Source organism: Alligator mississippiensis, chromosome 6, assembly GCF_030867095.1.
Source record: "Alligator mississippiensis isolate rAllMis1 chromosome 6, rAllMis1, whole genome shotgun sequence".
Lineage (NCBI taxonomy): Eukaryota > Metazoa > Chordata > Crocodylia > Alligatoridae > Alligator > Alligator mississippiensis.
Genome location: NC_081829.1, coordinates 100,156,035 through 100,174,914, shown reverse-complemented (window position 1 = coordinate 100,174,914; position 18,880 = coordinate 100,156,035). Strand labels below are relative to the sequence as shown.

The window sequence follows — 18,880 nt, the reverse complement described above, 5'->3', positions numbered from 1 at the left end:
GTGGGCCAGGGCAGGGTTCCCAGGGGCTGAGCGGCCCAGGCTAGAAGATGGATTCAGTCCCATTTGCTCAGTCTCCCTCTTTCTGGGGCTTCCAGCAGTTGGAAGCAGGATGGCACGTGGGACAGCGTTACCTGATGGGCTCTCCCTGCTGCTTTCAATAGCAAAACCTGCATCGACCTTACTGGGACCCATGGTGACTGGGCTTGTTCCACGCTTGATGACTGGTGATGGAAATCCCCTCTGTGCCACAAACTTGGCCACTCTCTGCTGCCAGAGGATTTGTTCTCAAGCTGCCTGTGCTTCTGCGGGGGGGCACGTCCCGAAGCCCTTTATTGCACAGTCTCATTACCTGAGCCCCTGTGCACCTGCTGGGTGGAGCAGACTGGCTCAGATCCTTCGAGGTGTTTAGGCAGCCAACCCTCACTCATTTATTTCTGTGGGCACCCAGTGGATGTTTAGTTGTGTCTGAGGGTTGTGCAAAGCCCTACCAACATTTTCATCAGCCATCCTTCGATGCGAGGGTGGTCTCTACCATGGCGCATTGATGGGTCTCAAGGTGACTTAAGAGTCCAGTCCTAGAGCCACAGATCCGTCCACAGGAGTTGCAGGTCTTTCTGCAGTGATGGGGGATGAGCCTCCAGCTGCTGAGACCCCCTCCAAGGTCCCCCAGCTCCGGACCGGATCTAGTGGCTCCCTGGACCAGATGCAGCATGCAGGCCATAGGTCTCTGACCCTGCCCTAAGTGATGGAGGAGGAGGTGGGCAGCGGCACGTGGACATTGCGTCTTACATCGGTGTTGGTTTCTTAGGTAGTTCCTTGGGTGCAGCCCTGCAATAGCGGAGCTCCGTTCCAGCCTGCTGCATAGCACACGCACAGGCAGAGGCACAGAGTCCTCCACACCGATCTCCTGGCAGGATGGAGCCCAGGGCATGCTGCTCCTCTGTCACACATGGCTATTGGATATGTTGCTGGGGTGTGCAGCGCCCAGTCCTGCTTCTCAGCCCAGCCTGGTCTGCACACACTTGGTTTTTCAGCTCTCTGTGCCAAGGCAGGTGCTACTCCCCGCTCCCAGCCATGGGTTTTGCTGCCATGTGAGCCCTGGAGCCTGCCTTCCCCAGCACTCCTCCATCCAACCCAGCCATTGCTTCTCTTTGCTCTGACTTCATCCTAGTGAAGGAAAAGCAGAGCTTTTGGGGTGTCCAGTCCAAAGGAATTGGACACGTGCTTGGAGGAAAGAGGCATTGGCCGCTATTGAGCAGGGAGTGCGGGCACAGCCTCTGCATCAGACCAGCCTGGACCTTGAAGGCTGCAAGGGAGAGAGGAGCAGGGGGCTCGGACCCAGCCACTCTCCCTTCCAGCCTCTGCTCTCTGCCACCATGTGACGCGGGAGATGGGCAAGACGGACTGAAGGCCTGAGCCAGTCAATGGCAGCTCTTATGTTCTTATGAGCTAATCCACAAAATGGAACAATGCTGATTTAGGTCTGAGCCGGCAAGCGGCATCACCACCCCCCTCCTGCTGTGCTGTGTGCATTGGCCCTGTTGGAAACGCTGCGTGTTGGAGTCCGCGGCACAGATTCCCCTCGTTCCCCTGCGACCTTCTCCCAGTGCTGCTGCTTTGCAGCTGCTTCCCCCCCTCATCTCTGCACCAAGTTTGTGTGACCTCAGCCCTCCCGGGCGCGGTAGGAGTTGCCTCGCATAACGATGTCGACGGCTGAGGCAGTGGCGAGAAGACGGGACACGTTCTAATGATTCGCCCCAGCAGGCTGTGCATGGGGTGGGGGGGCGTCGAGGGGCGCGGGGAGGACGAGATGTCGTGGCGGGGGCCCCACAGGTGCCGACAAAGACTTTGACCTTTGCTGCTATAATATCAGTGTTTCACAGGCAGGGCGGTTCGGTAACCCACTTTCAGCCCATCAAAAATTGATTTAATTGCAATTTTTTCCCCCAATTAGGAGCACTGGAGCTTGACTAATTGGAGTAATAGAGAGTAATAAGGCTCCGATAAAAAGCCTTCCTCTGCCTCCTTTGTATCTTGTGTCATTGCCTGTCAGAGGTCAGAGAGCTTGCATATTCTATTAGGCCGAGTTGCCTTCATTTGGACAAATTAGTTTACCCAACAGTAATTAAAATGCCAGTGCGGGTCGGGGAGAGCTGAATGCAATTGATGGGCACGTTGGTGAAGGGGTTGACAGCTCTGGTGGCCTCCCTTGCTAGAGCGTGTCGGTGCTGAATCAAAGGGTACGCTACCCCGGGCCCGCGCGGGTCCTCTGTAGCACCGCGCGCCGCAGCCCCGCTCCTCCGCTCTGCTCCGCGCTCGCCGCCCCGCGTTCCTTTCTGTTCCACCCAAGTCTGTTGTCTGCCGTCCCCGCGCCGGGTCTCTTTGTCACTGGGTTACCAGCCCCTTCTGTCTGCCCCCCGCCTTCCCCGCTCCCAGCTGCCGAGCAATAACTGCTTTGTTTCCCGGCTGGATGATTCTCCATGTGCAATCATCTCCAAAACCCGACGGCGATGCTGGATCCCAGGCCGCGGGGCAGCGGGGCCGGGAGCTCTCACGGGACAGCTAGATTCAGCTCTTTGGGTGCTCGGAGTCTGCAGTGGGACGGGGAAGCAATCTCTGCACCGGGCAGAGGTGGGCATCTGTGGCGGGCGAGACAAAGGTTAAGTTTGGGTACTGGGAAGGGCTTTAAATGTCTTAGCAGTGCTCGAGCGTCTGGGGGTGATGCTGGGGTGTATGGGGAGAAGGGATGTACTAGCCAAGGGATCTCTGCCTCCATATGTGCCAGGAGCCCCAAAGCTCTGCAGACACACTGTGCTGCATCCACCTCTGGGACTTTTCCACAGCGATGCTTCGTGGCCGTTCAGACCGATTAGCCGAGGCCAGCGTGGGAGTTGAGAGGCGGGGTGAAGCCGTCCGAGCTGGAGCTTAGCCAGGGCGCTCCAGGGATTGCCCGCCACGCCAGGGGATCCCAGGAGACTCCTCCTTGAGCAGGGAGCGCAAAGGGCCTGCTGTCTTGGGGTCGAGTTTGGAGCTAGAGGAGGGCTGTGATTTCTGGGGGGAATCTGTTTCTCCCCGTCCAAAATAACTTGCGTTGGGCACAAAATTTTCAGGAAAGTGTGATCCAGGAGGTTGGGCGTGAGGTTGATCTCGTGTTGTCAGGGCTGATGGCAGTTTTATGGAGAGTTTAGAGGATAGGCTGGTTTGGGCAGGGCTGATCCTGCCTCGGGCAGGGGTTGGACTAGATGTGCCCTCTGGAGGTCCCTGCCAGCCCCACGGCTCTAGGATTTCTCTATCATTTCTACAAAGCTTGTGGGCTCCACATAAAAAAAAAAAAAAAAAGGCAAGATTTGTTGGAAGGAGAAACCCCCGTTTGACAGTGGTGGTTGGAGTCCGATCCAATTTCCTCGTAGGCAAAAGATGACAAAAGAGAGCAGGAAGATGCAGCTTCTGGGGCTGGTGCCATGTCTTGCTTTCAACCTCGCTGCTGGAGAAAAGCAGGCAGCGAAGGGTCTTGCCAGCTGCTCCAAGACTGCGGAGCTGGACCAGCACTGGGCTGCTTTAGGGAAATGGCTCTTAGCCGTGTGTCCCGTGCTGGGATCATTGCAGTGGTGTAGAAGAAACTCCTGAAACTCCTGTTTAAACAGAGGGTGCAAAAGAGAGAATTGCATTGGGGAAGCACAAGCCCGGTACGGCGGGGCTGGGCGGGATGCAGCTGTGGCAGATGGAGATGGGATGTCGCCTCGGCTACCCTCTCACCTTTGGGTTGGCCAGGACCAGAGCCATGATCATGGTGGGCTCCGTCCTAGGAACCCAGGATGCACCAGCTTGCTCCTTTATTTACGTGTCCTGTGTCCAGCTGTGGCCCCACTACAGAAAGGATGTGGACACGTTGGAGAGAGTCCAGCGGAGGCAATGAAAATGGTTGTGGGACTGGGGGACCGGACTGGTGAGGAGATGCTGAGGGACCTGGGCTGATTGAGTCTGGAGAAGAGAAGATCGAGGGGGATTGAATAGCTGCCTTCACCTCCCTGCAGGGGGGCTGCAAAGAGGATGGGGCTGGGCTGTTTTCAGTGGGGGCAGATGACAGGACAAGGAGCAATGGGCTCAAGTTGCAGCAAGGGACGTTGAGGTTGGGTATTAGCAAAAACTTTCTCACGAGGAGGGTAGTAAAGCACTGGAACAGGTTACCCAGAGAGTCTCCATCCCTGGAGGTGTTGAAGACCTGGGTAGACAAAGCCTTGGCTGGGATGATGTAGTTGGGGCTGGTCCTGCTCTGAGCAGGGGATTGGACTAGATGTGACCTGAGGTCCCTCCCAGTCCTAATTCTTTCAATCAACTTCCAGAAGAGTTTTTCCAGCCTCACTGCCCTTCTCTGAATGACCTTCATTATTGCTGTTATATCTGCTTGAGGCAGAGTCATCACCCTGGTGCGTGGTTTCCAGATAAAGCCTCACCGCAGGCACTACAAATTCCCACCTCGTTCCTTGTGCCTTCAAATGCTCTCTCTTGACTGAGGGGCTCTTCACTGAGGTGCACGTGAGGGCTACCAAGTTCATACGGTTGATTTAAAGTCTGGGAATTGTTGTTTTCCTCTCCAGCATGTGTCATATTGCCTTTACCCCTGTTATAGTTCACTGACCATCACGTGACTCCTTCCCCCAGCACTGATTCTGCTCCAGGCCGATGGGCCGGATGAAGAGGCCTCAGGACTGGAGCCCTCTCTGTGCCGACTCACTCCAGCCCTTCGGCTTGTCGCCTCCTGACCTGCAGCTGTTGAGTCTGCACGAGCTCCCTTTGCTCTCTGGCCTTCAAGCCGTCCCTCCCTCTGACCCCGGACGGATTCTGAGAACCGAGAAAGGTTCAAAGAGCCTGTCCCACCAGAATGAAATACTTCCAACGTAAGAATAACCACATTTTTAATAGCACGTTCCGTCACAAAACAGAAAAGATACGGAAGACTAAACAGTACAGATAAGGCGCATCAAGCAGATGACTAAAATACATGAAGTGCACATTTATCTCAAGGCGTAGTGATCTTATTAATATTTGAAGGCAATTTAATCTTCAAGTTGCTAAGTCCTAAAGTCTTAAAAAGCATCTAACAGGTAGCCAACCTGTTGGAGACAGGACCTTCATACCTCAAGTCAGTCCCAAGGCCACTGCGAGTGTTGGGGCACCTTAGATGCTGTAACAGCCTTCCTCCACTCTGCCCTCTTTGGCTAGCTTTGCGCACTCTGCCAGCTGAAGCTTTGCCTAGTCCTTAATGTTGGTTCCTCAGCTCTACCCCTTTTTCTCTTTCCCTCCACTGAGCCCTGCATTATGGCGTTGGCAAGGGAGTCCGGGCTTCTTGCAATGTGTCCGAACCACTGCAGCTTCCTTCGTCGTGCCACCTCCAACAGCATCAGAAGTTCCACTTTCTTGACTGATTTGCTGCTCGACAGACTCCTTGGTCTGGTGCTCAGCGCAAGAGACACGCAGCCATCTCCTGAAGGAGTGTGGTTCAAATGCCTCAGTTCTGTTCTCTAAATCTTCTTATGAAGTACCCATGCCTCATAGCCATAAAGTGTCCTGGAGATGACGACAGCTTGCAGCAGATGTCACTGTACCTTTGGTGTAATATTGCTGCTCGTCCAGATTTTCTTCAGCTTTGCTAGTTGGCTGGGGACAGTGCCTCTTCTAGTCTTGACTTCCTTGTCAGATGTGAAGTCTTCTGTGCTGGAGGCTCCCAGGCACTTAAAACTTGTTCTCCTTTCTAGTTTTTCATTGCTGATGTTCACATCAACGTTGCTGGTGGTGATCTTGGAGGTTGTCCTCGCTTTGCTTTTCTCAGTGCTGATTTCCAGTGGTCTTTGCAGTTGTCTAGCGTTTCTGTCGTGTTGGTTATAGCCGTGTTGGTCTAAGGATACAGGCAGACAAAGGAAGTTCTTGAAGCTCTTCAGATATCCCTGCTATCAGATCCATGCTGTCAGCAAAGCACAGGTTGCTGATCTTCTTACCTAGGTTTCAGAAATGAAGCTGCTGTAGGGTGCTGACCAGCTAGCTATGCCTGAGAGTGGGTGATTTGGCAAGCAACAGAGTTCAAGACCGAAGAGCAAAAGTCCCAGAGTGGAGCTGGTTTTTATGCTCTGCTGCTTGGCTAAAATATTAAAAAGCTTCTGAAATAAAGTAAAAAAATTACATATAAAAGCTATTTCTAATAAATGCAACTCAAATTAATATTATTCTGCCTGTTTGCATTCCCTATATAAGCTTTATCTCGTCTAAAATGAGCGTTGTCTGTCACCAGAGCTCTAGATGTGCTCAAGGAGACCTTCCAACATTTACCCTTGTTTTCTCAATCCATCTTTTTTGACTTTTCTAAAGTGCGTCACACCTTGTGGCAGACTCTCACCTGAGCATTTCCTTTTCTTGTTCTTCTCTTAGCCAAACTATAGTCAAGCAAATCCAAGCAATGCTGATCTAGCCTATCCTTAAACAGTTAAAAGCCTCCTGTAGTCTATGCTGCCCTGGGCCTGTTGACATCTTATCATATCCCAGAGCCACGGGGCTGGAAGGGACCTCCAGCGGCCACATTATTGGGTGCATCTACGTGTGTGCTTTAATGTGCTTCAACACCCCCCCCCCCCCCCCCCCCCGACACTGGTAGCAGAAAGGTGAAGGGTGCATAATTCCCTCCTGACCCCATGCAGCAGCCAGCACAGCCCAGAGGCCTGGGAAATCCCTACAGCAGAGCACAGGCATCGCTGTGCCTAGATCATCCCCCACCAGTAGCTGCCCATCCTCTCCTTGAACCCTCCAGTGATGGAGAGTACCCCCCTTCCCTGGCATCTATCCCACAGCCTCCCTGCTCTGACAGTGAAGCAGTATTTCCTGATCTCCAATTTAAACCTCTTTTGCTGCAACTTCAAGCCATTTGGCCGCATCCTCCTCTCTGCAGTAAGAGAGAAAAGGTGTGTCCCTCGTCTCCAGCTGCAAAGGTGCCCCAATTCCTGTTCCCCCTGGCAGAGCTGGGTTTTGCCTTCCTGCAGCTTGCAGGAAAGATCTGGCTGTCACACGTGGGCCATAACCGTGGGTGCGTGTGTGTGGGGAACCGATGTCCCTCCAGACAGTGGCAACCACTCTGAGCAGGCGAATCTCCCCTGGCACGCCACTACCATGGCAGGGGACACCGCCAAGGGACCTGGTGGGTGCTGGGCAGGCCTCTCTGCACCCAGGGGGAAATGCATTAGATAAAGCTTCACGAGGCCACAGCTCAGTGCAGGTTGACTGAGAGCTGAGGCAAGAGGAGCACAGATGGTGCCGGCGGTGGGGATCACCAGTGCATGGGGATTAGAGCTCCCTGTTCCTCCCCCCTCTCTCTGCCTATTGACTTACCTCCGTGCTAATTGAGACCTGTGGCAGCAGTCAAAGGGGCTGGCTGCATACCTTCTGCGGGAAGGGGGGAGGGCTCAGGAACGGGGCTTTCTCTTGGGTTTTATTTAAAAAAAAAAAAAAGGAAAAAATCCGAACACCCCAATTGCCTGCTTGACTGGTTCCTTGGCTGCTATTATGTTTCTAACCGCAGTAATTGGCTTTACTAGTTATTAATGGATTACGTGGAAGTTGGGGGGTGGGGGGCACAACCCAACACCTTGCTTTGTACTTCCAGACTTCAGTGGTGAAAACGTTACTCGTGAAATTGGGGGCTGAGTGGTCAATGCGGCTCCTTTGTGCAGCTCCGGCTGACGGGCCTGTTGTCGCCTCCTTTCTCCCCACTGAATGGCAGGATGGGGGGGGCAGGGGCTGGGTAGAAACCCCCAGCCCGTGCTGGGCCGTGCTTCAAACACAAGCTCTCAAATGCCACTTCCTAGTTTAAAATGACCTGGGTGACAGCAGCGACATCAGGCTGCTTGCCGGGCCTATGGTCACCTTGTAGACCTTTCATAGGCCTCGAGCATGTCCCTGTTGCATTCGCCCTCCCAGCTGCCGGTCACTCTGTGGCTTTGTCCCAGACGGGGGATGAGGATCTGGGTGAGAGTGACCTTGGTGGGGTATCTCAACACAACGGGGCTCCTGCAGCTTGAAGCTCAGGGTTGGGCCTTATGTCACTGACCCTGGCATGTGCCCACCTTGTGTGCCAGTCTGCACCCCTTCTGCCACCTCCCCAAGAACCTCGTGTTGTGGTCCTGGCTGCAGCTTTCCTTGCACCCTTTAACTTATGCACACCCCAGCCATAGCCTTGCAAAGTCCTAGGACCTTCTGCTCAACCCTCTCCTGGCCTTGGCCAAACTGCACATACCAGACCGGGAGGGAGGTGCTGGCCAGGGGAGTCGGGGTGACTGCAGGTCTGTCTTCCTTTCCCTTGGTGGAGTTTCACTGGGCAGTACCCACTGGCACCCTAGATCTATTCAGGGGGCTGTGGGTTGCTTTGCACCCTCACGAGTAGCCTATATCCTGTGCTGCTGTTCCTGCTTTCTCATCATTCGAGCCACGCACTCAGTTGTACATTTAATGGCCTTTGCATGGAGCTTGGAGTGCTAGTGGGCCTCGTCTCACCGTCACTTTGCAGCAGGTAGTCCTGTCCCAGCGAAAGACTCGGGGCTGGTGAGGTGAGGGGGTCTCCTGGGACCAAGCAGCCCATTCACCTGGCAGGGCCGCTGACCTGGCGCCCGAGCAGCAGCTGAGCAAATCCACGTGAGGCCTAGGAGGTAGCTCTGAAAGGCTGTGAACATGCAGCTGCTCTTTGCCGGTGATTGTAGGCGTGATTGTGAGGCAAGAAGCAGGACCTCTGGGTAGAAAGGAGCCAGGAGCCTTGGCCCAGGTCTCTCCATCAGCATGGAGTCCTCTTCCCCCTGGGCAACAAGGATGATGAGTGCTATGGAGGGGCTTCCCTATGAGGAGACACTGAAGAGGCCAGGCTTCATCAGGTTAGAAAAGAGACATTTGAGGGGGACATGAATCATTGAAAATTTGGGTTGGGAGAGACCTCAGGAGGTCACATCTAATCAACCCCCTGAACCCTCTGCTCCAAGCAGGACCAGCCCCAACTACATCATCCCAGCCAGCCATTTTATTAACGAGAAGATTTGCAAAATACTAAATGGAGAAAAGAAAGTCACTCGGGATTTATTGTTGGCTATCACCAGACAAGAACGGGGGGTCACCGCATTACAAGCAGGACGGCAGTTTAAAACTAACCAAAGGAAGTTTTCCCCCCCCCCAGCTTGGAGAGAAAGTGGGGAGCTCGTGGCCCTCAGACGCGGTGGGAGCTGAGGGCTCAGCCAGGTTCACACGGGGTCGGACACGTGCTTGGAGGAAAGGGGCATCGGTTGGTATTGAGCAGGGAGCGCAGGGCACGGTCTCTGCATCGGAGTTGCCTGGACCTTAAAGGCTGCAAGGGAGAAAGGAGCAGGGGAAACCCTGTTTGGGCCAGGTCACTGTCCTGTCCAGCCTCCGCTCTCTGCCCGGGTGACACTGGAGACTGGGCAGGATGGACCTGGGTCTGACTCTGACCCTGCACGTGGCAGCTCTGATGGAGGAGAGGCTTTGAGCCCTGTGCTAATGCTCGTGTCCAGAGGGACTAACCTGCTCAAGCCATAACCTGCAGGACTGCAGCTCAGTGTGGGATTCCCACACGACTGCCCGCACACTCATTTCTGACCGGCAGCCTCTGCTCTTCCAGCCCTGGTTCCCTGCTGTGTTGCGTCTATGGAGCAGTGTCTTCCAGGTAACACCGCTCTTCATACTCCCAGACCAGGCGGTGACGACCCTTCTCTGTTTGTTTAACAGCTCGTTCGTGACCGGGACCGCTTGCTGCGGACACACCTCACCTCTGCGCATCTGGGACTTGGAGAGGTAAGAACGGCTTCGGGTCTCTGCGGGGCCTGCTGTGGGTTTGGGTTTGGGTGAGGGAGGGGAGTCTGCCCCAAAAAGAGACCCGTGAGGCAGCTTGTAATTGCACCTTTATCGTCTGGTTTGCCAGTTTGATCACTGCCAGGCTGCCCTTTTTGTCCATGACTCGGTGAAGGAGACCTAAACGCGAGCGGTGGAAGAGTGGAGAGAGCTCCGGGGTGGGGATAGAGTTGGCAGCTGGGGTTGGATGTGGAGGGGTGAACAGAGGAGAGGACGAGGAGTAATTCTGTGTTGGAAGAGCAGGGCCCCGTGCCCGAGAGTCTCTTGCTGTCTCTTGCCCCATCCTGTCTAAACACCCCAAGCCGTGGAGCGTCCACCCGATCCTCTGGGGTCGTGCTTTGTGGCTATAGCTCTCTTGCGCTCGGGAGCTGTTCTGGGTGCTCGGGTTCATCCCGGCAGTCGTAGCTGGACCACGGAGCCCGACCTTCCTCACGGATGCCGGGGCCTGGGGGTTGCCGGCTGGGGCACCTGGTATCACGGCTTCTCCTCTTTTAAACGAGCTCGTCCCCTCGAGCCGCTGAGCGTAGTCGGGGTTTCCTCCCGTTGGCCCGTGTTTCTCTAGCGCCGAGAGGCCGTGTGCAGATGCTGTCGTCCAGGGCTGTTGTCTAAAGTCGCAGGGGCAGGCACAGCACAGATCAGCCCTACAGCCTCCCCGGGCCACTCCAGTCTCTTTCCCCTCCCTGCTCTGCTGCTCTGCTTTCTGCTCCCTGCAGTGTTCCCCTGCTGCTCTGCTTTCTGCTCCTTCCTCTGTGCCCCCACCTGATGGGCTTCTCTGCTTTCTGCTCCCTGTCCTATCTGCCACTCGTTTCCCCTGCCTGATCTATTGCTCTGCTTTCTGCTCCCTGCCATGTGCCCCTGCCTGATCTGCTGCTCTGCTTGTGTCAGTTGTGTGTCCCCACCGTTTGCTGCTCTGCTTTCTGCTGTGTGCCCTCTGCCTGTCTGCTGCTCTTCTTTTTTTCTACCTGCTGTGCACCCCTTGCCCTGTCTGCTGCCCTGCTTTCTGCTTCCTCCTCTGTGCTCCATGCCTGATGTGCTTCTCTGCTTTCTGCTCCCTGTCTGCCGCGTCTTTCCCCTGCCTGATCTGCTGCTTTGCTTTCTGACCTGTTCTGTGCTCCCTACCTGATCGCCTACTCTGCTTTCTGTTCCCTGCCTTATCTGCTGCTCTGCTTTCTGCTTCCTGCCATGTGCCCCCTGCCCCACCTACTGCTCTGCATTCTGCTCCCTCTTCTATACTCCCTGTCCACTCTGCTTTCTGCTCCCTGCCCCATCTGCCGCTCTGGTTTCTGCTCCCCACCTGATTTACTTCTCTGCTTTCTACTCCCCATCCTGTCTGCTGCTCCTGTCCCCTCCCTGGTCTGCCACATGCCCCACACAGAGGCAGCCAGGGCCACTTGTGGGCCCCGTGTCACAGGTTGGCCACCCCTGGCCGACAGCTTTACGGGCACGCAGAATGGATGGTCTGGTCTCCGTTGCAGCTTCTGCTCCCACTCCCGCTCCGGGGCGAGGAGGGGTCGGGAATGAATTGTTCCGTCTGATAACCCGTGGGCCTCTCCGGCTGCGAGCGGCGAAGGCCGATGGTCTCGGCCTTGAGGCTGCTGGAGGGGGGGGTCCACGCGTCAGCCCTCTGACTGGAGGAATCTGGATGCCCGCGGGGTCAAATCCTGACACACATCCCAGCTGAAGACAAATTTGTGGCTGTCAGCCCTGGGGCCTTTGTGCTCCGATGCCTGAATAGCAAATATCTGACAGGATTACCAAACCGCAGCCCAGCTTTACATGATTAGCGTGCTCCGCGGAGGGGCAGCACGGCTGGAGACGGGGTGGGGGGGGGCTGCCGTTCGGGATGCGGCGCGCTGTCAGCACAGGGGAGGGGGGGCAGGGCTGGATGACCGGGGTGGGCCATGCGTTGGCGTTTGGGGCATCGGCAGGCCTCTCATGCCGTGGCTGCGGTGCACTGGCTGCAGTTGGAGGCCGGGGATGCCATGTGCTGGAGCCAGCTTCTGCGCCTCTGGCCTGCCCATCTCGGCCTTTCCAAGGGGAGCACAAGGGGAATGGGATGGGGAAGGGGCATAAGAGCATCAGAGCTGCCCTGTGCAGGGTCAGACCCGGTCTGTCTTGCCCAGGATCCAGTGGCACAAGGGCAGAGAGCAGAGGCTGAAGGAAGAGTGACCTGGGTCCCAGCAGGGTCTTCCCTGCTCCTCTCTGCCTTGCAGCCTTTAAGGTCCAGGCAGGTCTGATGCAGAGGCCGTGCCCCGCACTCCCTCCTTTAAAGCCACCAAAGACCCTTTCCTCCAAGCACATGTCCCATCCCCTTTGAATCTGGCTGCTAGCTTTAAATTGCCAGCCTCCTAGCTTCATGATGTAACCCTTCGGAGATCTCCTGTGCCCCTCCAACAGCTCTCCCCAGGTCCTGCTCCTGGACGAAGAGGCCAGAGAGCGTGGGCGCCGGATGCCGAGGTGACAGGGCCTGTGCAATCCCCTGAGGGCGAGAGACAAGCTTTGACAAGCTCCCCGGGCTGGTGCCATGACCTCCTGCGCTCACGAGCTCCTCCCGGTTCCTCTCAAATAGAGGCATCTGCCAGGAGCCAGTGGATGGGCCGCGGGGGCGGGGGTGTTCCTCTCCTGAGGAAGCCCGGACAGATAATAAAGCTGTGTAGAAAATAGGATTAAGGTAATGAACAGGCACGGAGGAGTTTGATCTTTCAATAACGCCAAAGCCTGACTGACAGGCAAATCAAAAAGCCGGGGACAATCTCGCCAACGGGCGTCCGCTGCCGTGGCTGGAGTGTCAGCCCGATTCTTCCCTCTTCACCTGTCACAGCTGGAATGCAGCGTGCCGCTGGATGGCTTTTCCTTTCCTGGGCCCTGTCCGCGGGGCGACGGGGTGGGGGTCCTGCAGAGCGCCCCGAGCTGGCCACGGGCACAGAGCGAGGATGACTGGGGAACCTGGCCATGTCACAGCAGGGCAGTGCGTGGGGCAGGGCAATAGGGGATCTCAGCAGCTCTTGCTTTCTGCACGAAGCATCCTTCTGTTCAGCCCCGGACTCCTGTCCAGAGCCCATCAGCCTTGCTCCCCTGAGCAGAAAAGCATGAGCTTGGGGATGTTGGACACTGGTGCAGTGCAGGCAGGGAAGCCCTCTCCTTGCCCGGAGCCAAGGAGGAAGTCTGCAGAGCTTGGGAGCTGTAGCCAAGCGTGGGAGCACTAGAGGTTCTCCCCCAGCGTCTGTGCCCATCATCTCCCCATCCCGGCTGGCCCCAGCTGGCTCAGGGAGCTGGCAATCAGGGGTGGAAATGGAGACCCTGAGTCTCTCCAGCTGACATGGGTCCTCAGAGGCTCTGGTGATGATGGCAGCACCTGTGCAGTGTTTTCATGCAGCGGTGCTGGGCCAGGCTCTGCCAGGCACCTGTATCTGAGAGCAGCATGCAGGCACCTGCCCCTTTCACTTGTGCCCACACTGGGCTTTCTCCTCTCACCCCGCCAGGCCTGGGGTGTCTCCAGGATCAACCGGGCATCTTATTGCCCATGTTTTCCAAAGCTCGACGCCATGATTTTTTGAAAGCTGAGCTCCAGTAAGCTCTAAGGCAGTGGCACCAAACTCACGTGGCCATGTTGGCTGAATGAGTGGCATGGGACCAGTCAGTGGGCTGGACTGGGCCCACGGACCCCCTGCCACCATCTGCATGGCTGATCCAGTGTATATGGGACTTGGCCTGAGCAGGCTGTATGGGTGGTGCAGCCCAGGACCTGGCACCGTGGGCAGCGATGTCCCGGATCCTGCACATGGCACCAGTTCAGCATCACCTGTGAGTCAATGGGGCAGCAGAGGGGCTAGGTTATGGGGCCGCGTGTTTGACACCCCACCTCTATAGCATCCTGGTCTCTCGGGGCAGGGATCTTTCTGGATCTGGAACGTGCGACACAAGGATTTACCACCAAATAAGCTCTGGCATCCAGACCAGCTTTGTTCCAGGCCGGCGGAGCTGGTGGCTGAGGCTTCTAGCTGCTCTTCGTGCTCTGATGTCTTGACCTGTCCCTCTGAGGAGAGTTTCCTGACCTGTGCAAAGGATGGACTGAGGTTGGGGGAAGACATCTGGGGAACACTGTTCTCCTGACCAGCTTGTGTTTTCCGAGCCTTCTTCTAGGCTGCATCCTTGGGCACAGATGCACCGTCCTGGCACCAGTGTTTTCTGCTCCCTGCCTCCAACCCGACCCTATTGCTGCTCTTGTCCCAGAGATGTTTCGAAAGGCTCGGCACATCCCGTGTGTCCAGCGCTACGGGGAGGCACGATGAATCCTCCGACCATGAGAGAAGCTGGGGAGTCGCTTCTGTTGCTCACAGGTCTGGGAAGAGCCAGGAAAAGCCACCGGGCTGTCGTTTCCAGACACGGTGCTTCTCCTTTGGACCGGACTTCGGGGCGGTTGAGGAGTCTGCTTCAGGCTTGGGAGGGCTGATGGAGGGGGTCTGGTCTGTCGCCTGTCCGGCTCCCACGGACATCTTTTGCAGGACACTGCACCTCTGTAGGCTCATCGCTGCCTGCACCTGCCTTTCTGATCCTTCTTCATTCAGACCCCTTCCCAGAAACCCCTCTTCCCACAGTAGAAACACCCTGCCAGCCCCTTGAAGGTCTGGGCACCAGATCTGTCCTCTGCGTCCCTGTTGCCCCTGCTCATTCAGGTGGCAAACTCCGTGGGGCACGGGTCAGGACGGCTTGTGAACCCGGCTAGGAATCTGGGCTCTCCAACCCTCTCCATGGAGCGTCAGGGTCCAGGCGTCCTGCGCCTCCGACCTGGTTTGGCCATCCCCACGTCCCACTCGCTCTGGACATGTCACACTGCCCTTGGCACCCCCGGGGCCGCACACTCTGGACCTGTCTTGTCCACCCCCGGGGCATGCAGGGCCATTCCCATGTCCCGCACGCTCTGGACGTGTCACGTCACTATCGGCACCCCCAGGGCACACGGGGCCATCCCCACGTCCCAGACACTCTGGACCTGTCACGCCTCCCTCGGCACCCCCGGGGCACGCAGCTTTTGGGGCTTGTACACACCGAGCCTTTGCAACCAGCTGCCTGCTCCCCTCCACATACCTGAGCCCTTTCTTCTGAAAGCATTTGTGTCAGCTCTTTCTTTTAAGAACCCTCTAATTTCTCTCCCAGTCCCCTCCATCTCCCGAGCCCTTTGAAATCGGCTTTACGCCGTCCCTGACACCAAAGTGACACTTTGCCTTTCCCCACTTCTGATCCCTTTATGGCAACAGATGTTGAAATTTTGTATCCCTTTTATCTGTCGCTCTTCTCCCTCTTCCTGTAATTAGCTTTCCCTTGTTAGCAGTACAAAGTGGGCCGGTGCGCTGGCCGGCCTTTTGAGCCATTGTGTCTGAGCGCATGTGGGGGTTTTTTTCCCCTCCCCTCCTCCCCCTTCCCAAAAAAATCCCCCCCCCCCCCCCCCCCCAAGTAATAGGGGTGGTGTGGACGGAGGCCGCGGCTTTTCTTCCTTTTTCTTTTTTCCCCTCCATTTATCTCTGCCACCTTTTCAAAGAGCGAGCGGGGAAGAACGTGCGGAGGGGAAGACGCGGCGTTGCGTGGCTCGACCTAGTTGGGCCCCCCCGGGCCCTGCCCCCCTTTCAGGTGTCGAAGGCTGGGCCCCTTTGATGTCAGCGGGGAGCGAGCCCAGGGCACCGGGAAGGTGTGGGGCTGCACAGAGCCTGCCCCGGCGTGGGAGAGGGGGCTCAGGTGTGTGCACCGAGTCAGGAGTGGGGGAGGCTCCCGGCCGGATGGGGCTGCTCCTTTGGGAGCGTCTCCGACTCTTAATTCTCTACTGCTGCGGCCTGGTCCTTTGCAGGACAGGGCAGACTCGGACCCTGGCAGCTCTCCGGTGTGTTAATCCATGCACGCGAGCTCTGGGCTGTGCCGGTCCCCCTGGGTTTCTGCTCCATGTGTTGGGGTTTTTAAGCCTCCCCCAGAGACATTGGGTGCCCAGGCTGGGGCTGGGCTGTGCCAATGCTCCTGCTGGCACCAGCCCTGCAGGGTCCCTGTGCTCAGGCTCAGCCTCACGCTGCACTGGGCAGGAAGGGATTTCCCCCCTGTTCAGACTGGTTTGCACTGGGGGTTTTGCCTTCCCCTGCAGCAGGGGCACGGCCTCAGCCTGGGGTCTCTTGAGTGTATATTAACAACCCATTCACTTTAGACAAGAGATGCTGGAGGGGGGACAGGAGAAGGGTTTCCAAAATACTCAGTGGAGAAGAGAAGGTCCCTAGGGATTTATTCCAGTCTCTCACCAGACAAGACCAGGGGTCACTTCATGACATGAGCAGGCCGGCAGTTTACAACAAGCACCAGGATGTGCTGTTTTGCCCAGATTAAAGGGGGAGCTTGTGGCCCCCAGATGTGGCGGGAGCCGAGAGCTCCCCAGATTTACACAGGGTTGGACGTGGTTGGAGGAAAGGGGTATCGGTCACTATTGAGCAGGGAGCGCGGGCACGGCCTCTGCATCAGACCTGCCTGGGCTGTCAATGCTGGAGGCTGCAAGGGGGAGAGAAGCAGAGGAAAACTCTGTTCAGCCCCAGTCACTCTCCCTTCAGCCTCCGCTCTCTGCCGCCACGTGACACTGGAGACTGGGCAAGACGGACCTGGGTCTGATCCAGCCCACGGCAGCTCCGTTGTTCCTAATCTGTTTTAAAAGCAGGACGTTGGCCACCACGGTCCCCTGCCTACCCAGTGGCAGGTTCGGGTGTGATGCCTGGTGCTGCGTCAGAGTTGACGGTCGTCTTACAAAGTCTTTTGAGGATGGGTTTGTCTGGGGTGGTTTGGACAGGGCTGATTTGGACAGGATAGCTCTATCAGGCCTTCAGTCAGTGCAGATGTAGTTCGGGATCTTCTGGAGGGGCTGGCCATTTTTAAATCTGCAGGTCCAGATGCCCTCCACCCAAGGATGTTGAGGGAGCTGGCAGAGGTCATCGCGGAGCCCTTGGCCCAGCTGTATGCGCATTTGTGGTCATCTGGCTAGGTGCCGGGGGATTGGAAACTGGCTAACGTGGTCCCTATTTTCAAGAAGGGGAGGAAGGAGGACCCAAGTAACTATAGGCCTGTAAGCCTCACCTCGGTGCTCGGGAAGCTCTTGGAGAGGATCATCAAGGAGCACATCTGTGGGGGGATGCAGGGGAGATCATGCTCAGGGGCAATCAGCATGGGTTCATCAAAGACAGGTCCTGCCAGACCAACCTGATTGTCTTTTATGACCAGGTTACTAAATCCTTGGATGATGGTGTTGCCGTGGACTTTAAGAAGGCCTTTGACACTGTCTCTCACCCCATCCTCATCAATAAATTAGGCGACTGCGGCAATGATGCCTGCACAGTTGGATGGGTAAAAATTGGCTGATGGGCACATCCAGAGAGTAGTGGTGATGGGTCATACTCAACCTGGTGAGATGTGGGCAGTGGGGTCCCCCAGGGCTCGGTCCTCGGGCCCGCACTGTTTACCATCTTCATCGACGACTTGGCCGAGGGGGTGGAAAGCACGCTGTCCAAGTTTGCTGATGACACTAAGATGTGGGGCGAGGTGGACACACTTGAAGGGAGAGAGAGGCTGCAACTAGATTTAGACAGACTACAGAAGTGGGCAGACGAGAATAGGATGGGGTTCAACACAGACAAATGCAGGGTGCTGCACCTGGGGAGAAGGACTGCACAGCACACGTACAGGCTGGGGAGTTCCCCCCTTGAAAGCACAGAGGTGGAACGGGATCTTGGAGTCATTATTGACTCCAGGATGAACACGAGCCGCTAATGCCAGACCGCAGCCAGCAAGGCCAGCCAGACCTTGTCATGCATCCAAAGGTGCATCTCAAGCTGGTCCAGAGAGGTGATCCTCCCCTCTATGCGACTTTGGTCAGGCCGCAGTTGGAGTACTGTGTCCAGTTCTGGGTGCCACACTTCAAGGGGGATGTGGCCAGCCTGGAGAGGGGTCAGAGGAGGCCACCCGCTTGGTGAGAGGGCAGCAGGACAGGCCCTACGAGGAGAGACGGAGGGACCTGAACCTGTTCAGCCTCAGCAAGAGGAGGCTGAGGGGGACCTGGTGGCTGCCTACAAGCTCATCAGGGGAGATCAACAGCAAATAGGCAGAGCCCTTTTCTCCCCAGCACCGCCTGGGGTGACGAGGAGCAACGGTCATAAGCTGATGGAGAATAGGTTTAGGTTAGAGATCAGAAGGCAATATTTTACAGTTAGGGTGGCCAAAATCTGGAACCAACTTCCCAGGAAGTGGTCCTCGGCCCTACCTTGGGCAAATTCAAGAGAGGTTGGACGATCCCCTGTCTGGGGTCTTGTGAACCCAGCATTCATTCCTGCCTGTGGCAGGGGGTCAGGCTCGGTGATCTGTTCAGGTCTCTCCTGACCCTAGCTACTAGGAAACTATGATTATGCTTTAGGCAGGGGGTTGTGACCTCTGGGGTCTCTTCCAGCTCCACATATCTAAGATGCGATGATTTTTGACATGGGGAGGAAATGGAGCCCAGCAGCTGAATTCATTGCTAACCCTTCCCCGCGCGCGGGTCGAGGGCTGGAGCTGTGTTGTAGTCCCAGAGCAGCCCTCGTCCCGGACGGGGCTCCACTGCCGGGTGCCCTACAACATGGAGCAAAAGTGGCTCCTGCCACAGAGCCCTTCTGGTCTACAGTGAGAGGCAACAGGCAGGGAGCAAAACCAGGAAAGCATGAGATGAGGTTTCTTAGTCATGTCAAGGCTTAGGTTGAGAACCTTGACCATTGCTGGTGCTTTTCTATCCAAATCCAGTGTTTCCAGCCTGGTACTCCATCCCGCTCTGTTTTGCAGGTCAGGTTTGGAGGCAGCAGGCTGGCTGGGCAGGGTGGGGTCCTTGGGCCAAAATTCGCAGAGGTGCTTCCTAGTTATAAGCCTTTCTAGAAACTGCCTTAATGTAGAAGAGTGGGCTCTGTGTGAGCTGCGCGCCCAGCCCTGTGCCGGCCGTTCAAGT

The 18,880-nt window shown here is 56.5% G+C and overlaps 1 protein-coding gene across 3 annotated transcripts in view; it reads left to right on the top strand.

Moving 5' to 3' along the window:
• The window catches only part of FBXW4 (F-box and WD repeat domain containing 4), an 80,695-nt gene that overhangs the window by 52,511 nt on the left and 9,304 nt on the right, over positions 1-18,880 (top strand). For all 3 annotated transcript variants that reach the window (XM_059730234.1, XM_019487679.2, XM_059730235.1), the window contains exon 6: positions 9,769-9,834. In XM_059730234.1, the coding sequence (XP_059586217.1) occupies positions 9,769-9,834 (66 nt within the window). The remainder of the gene's footprint in view (positions 1-9,768; positions 9,835-18,880) is intronic.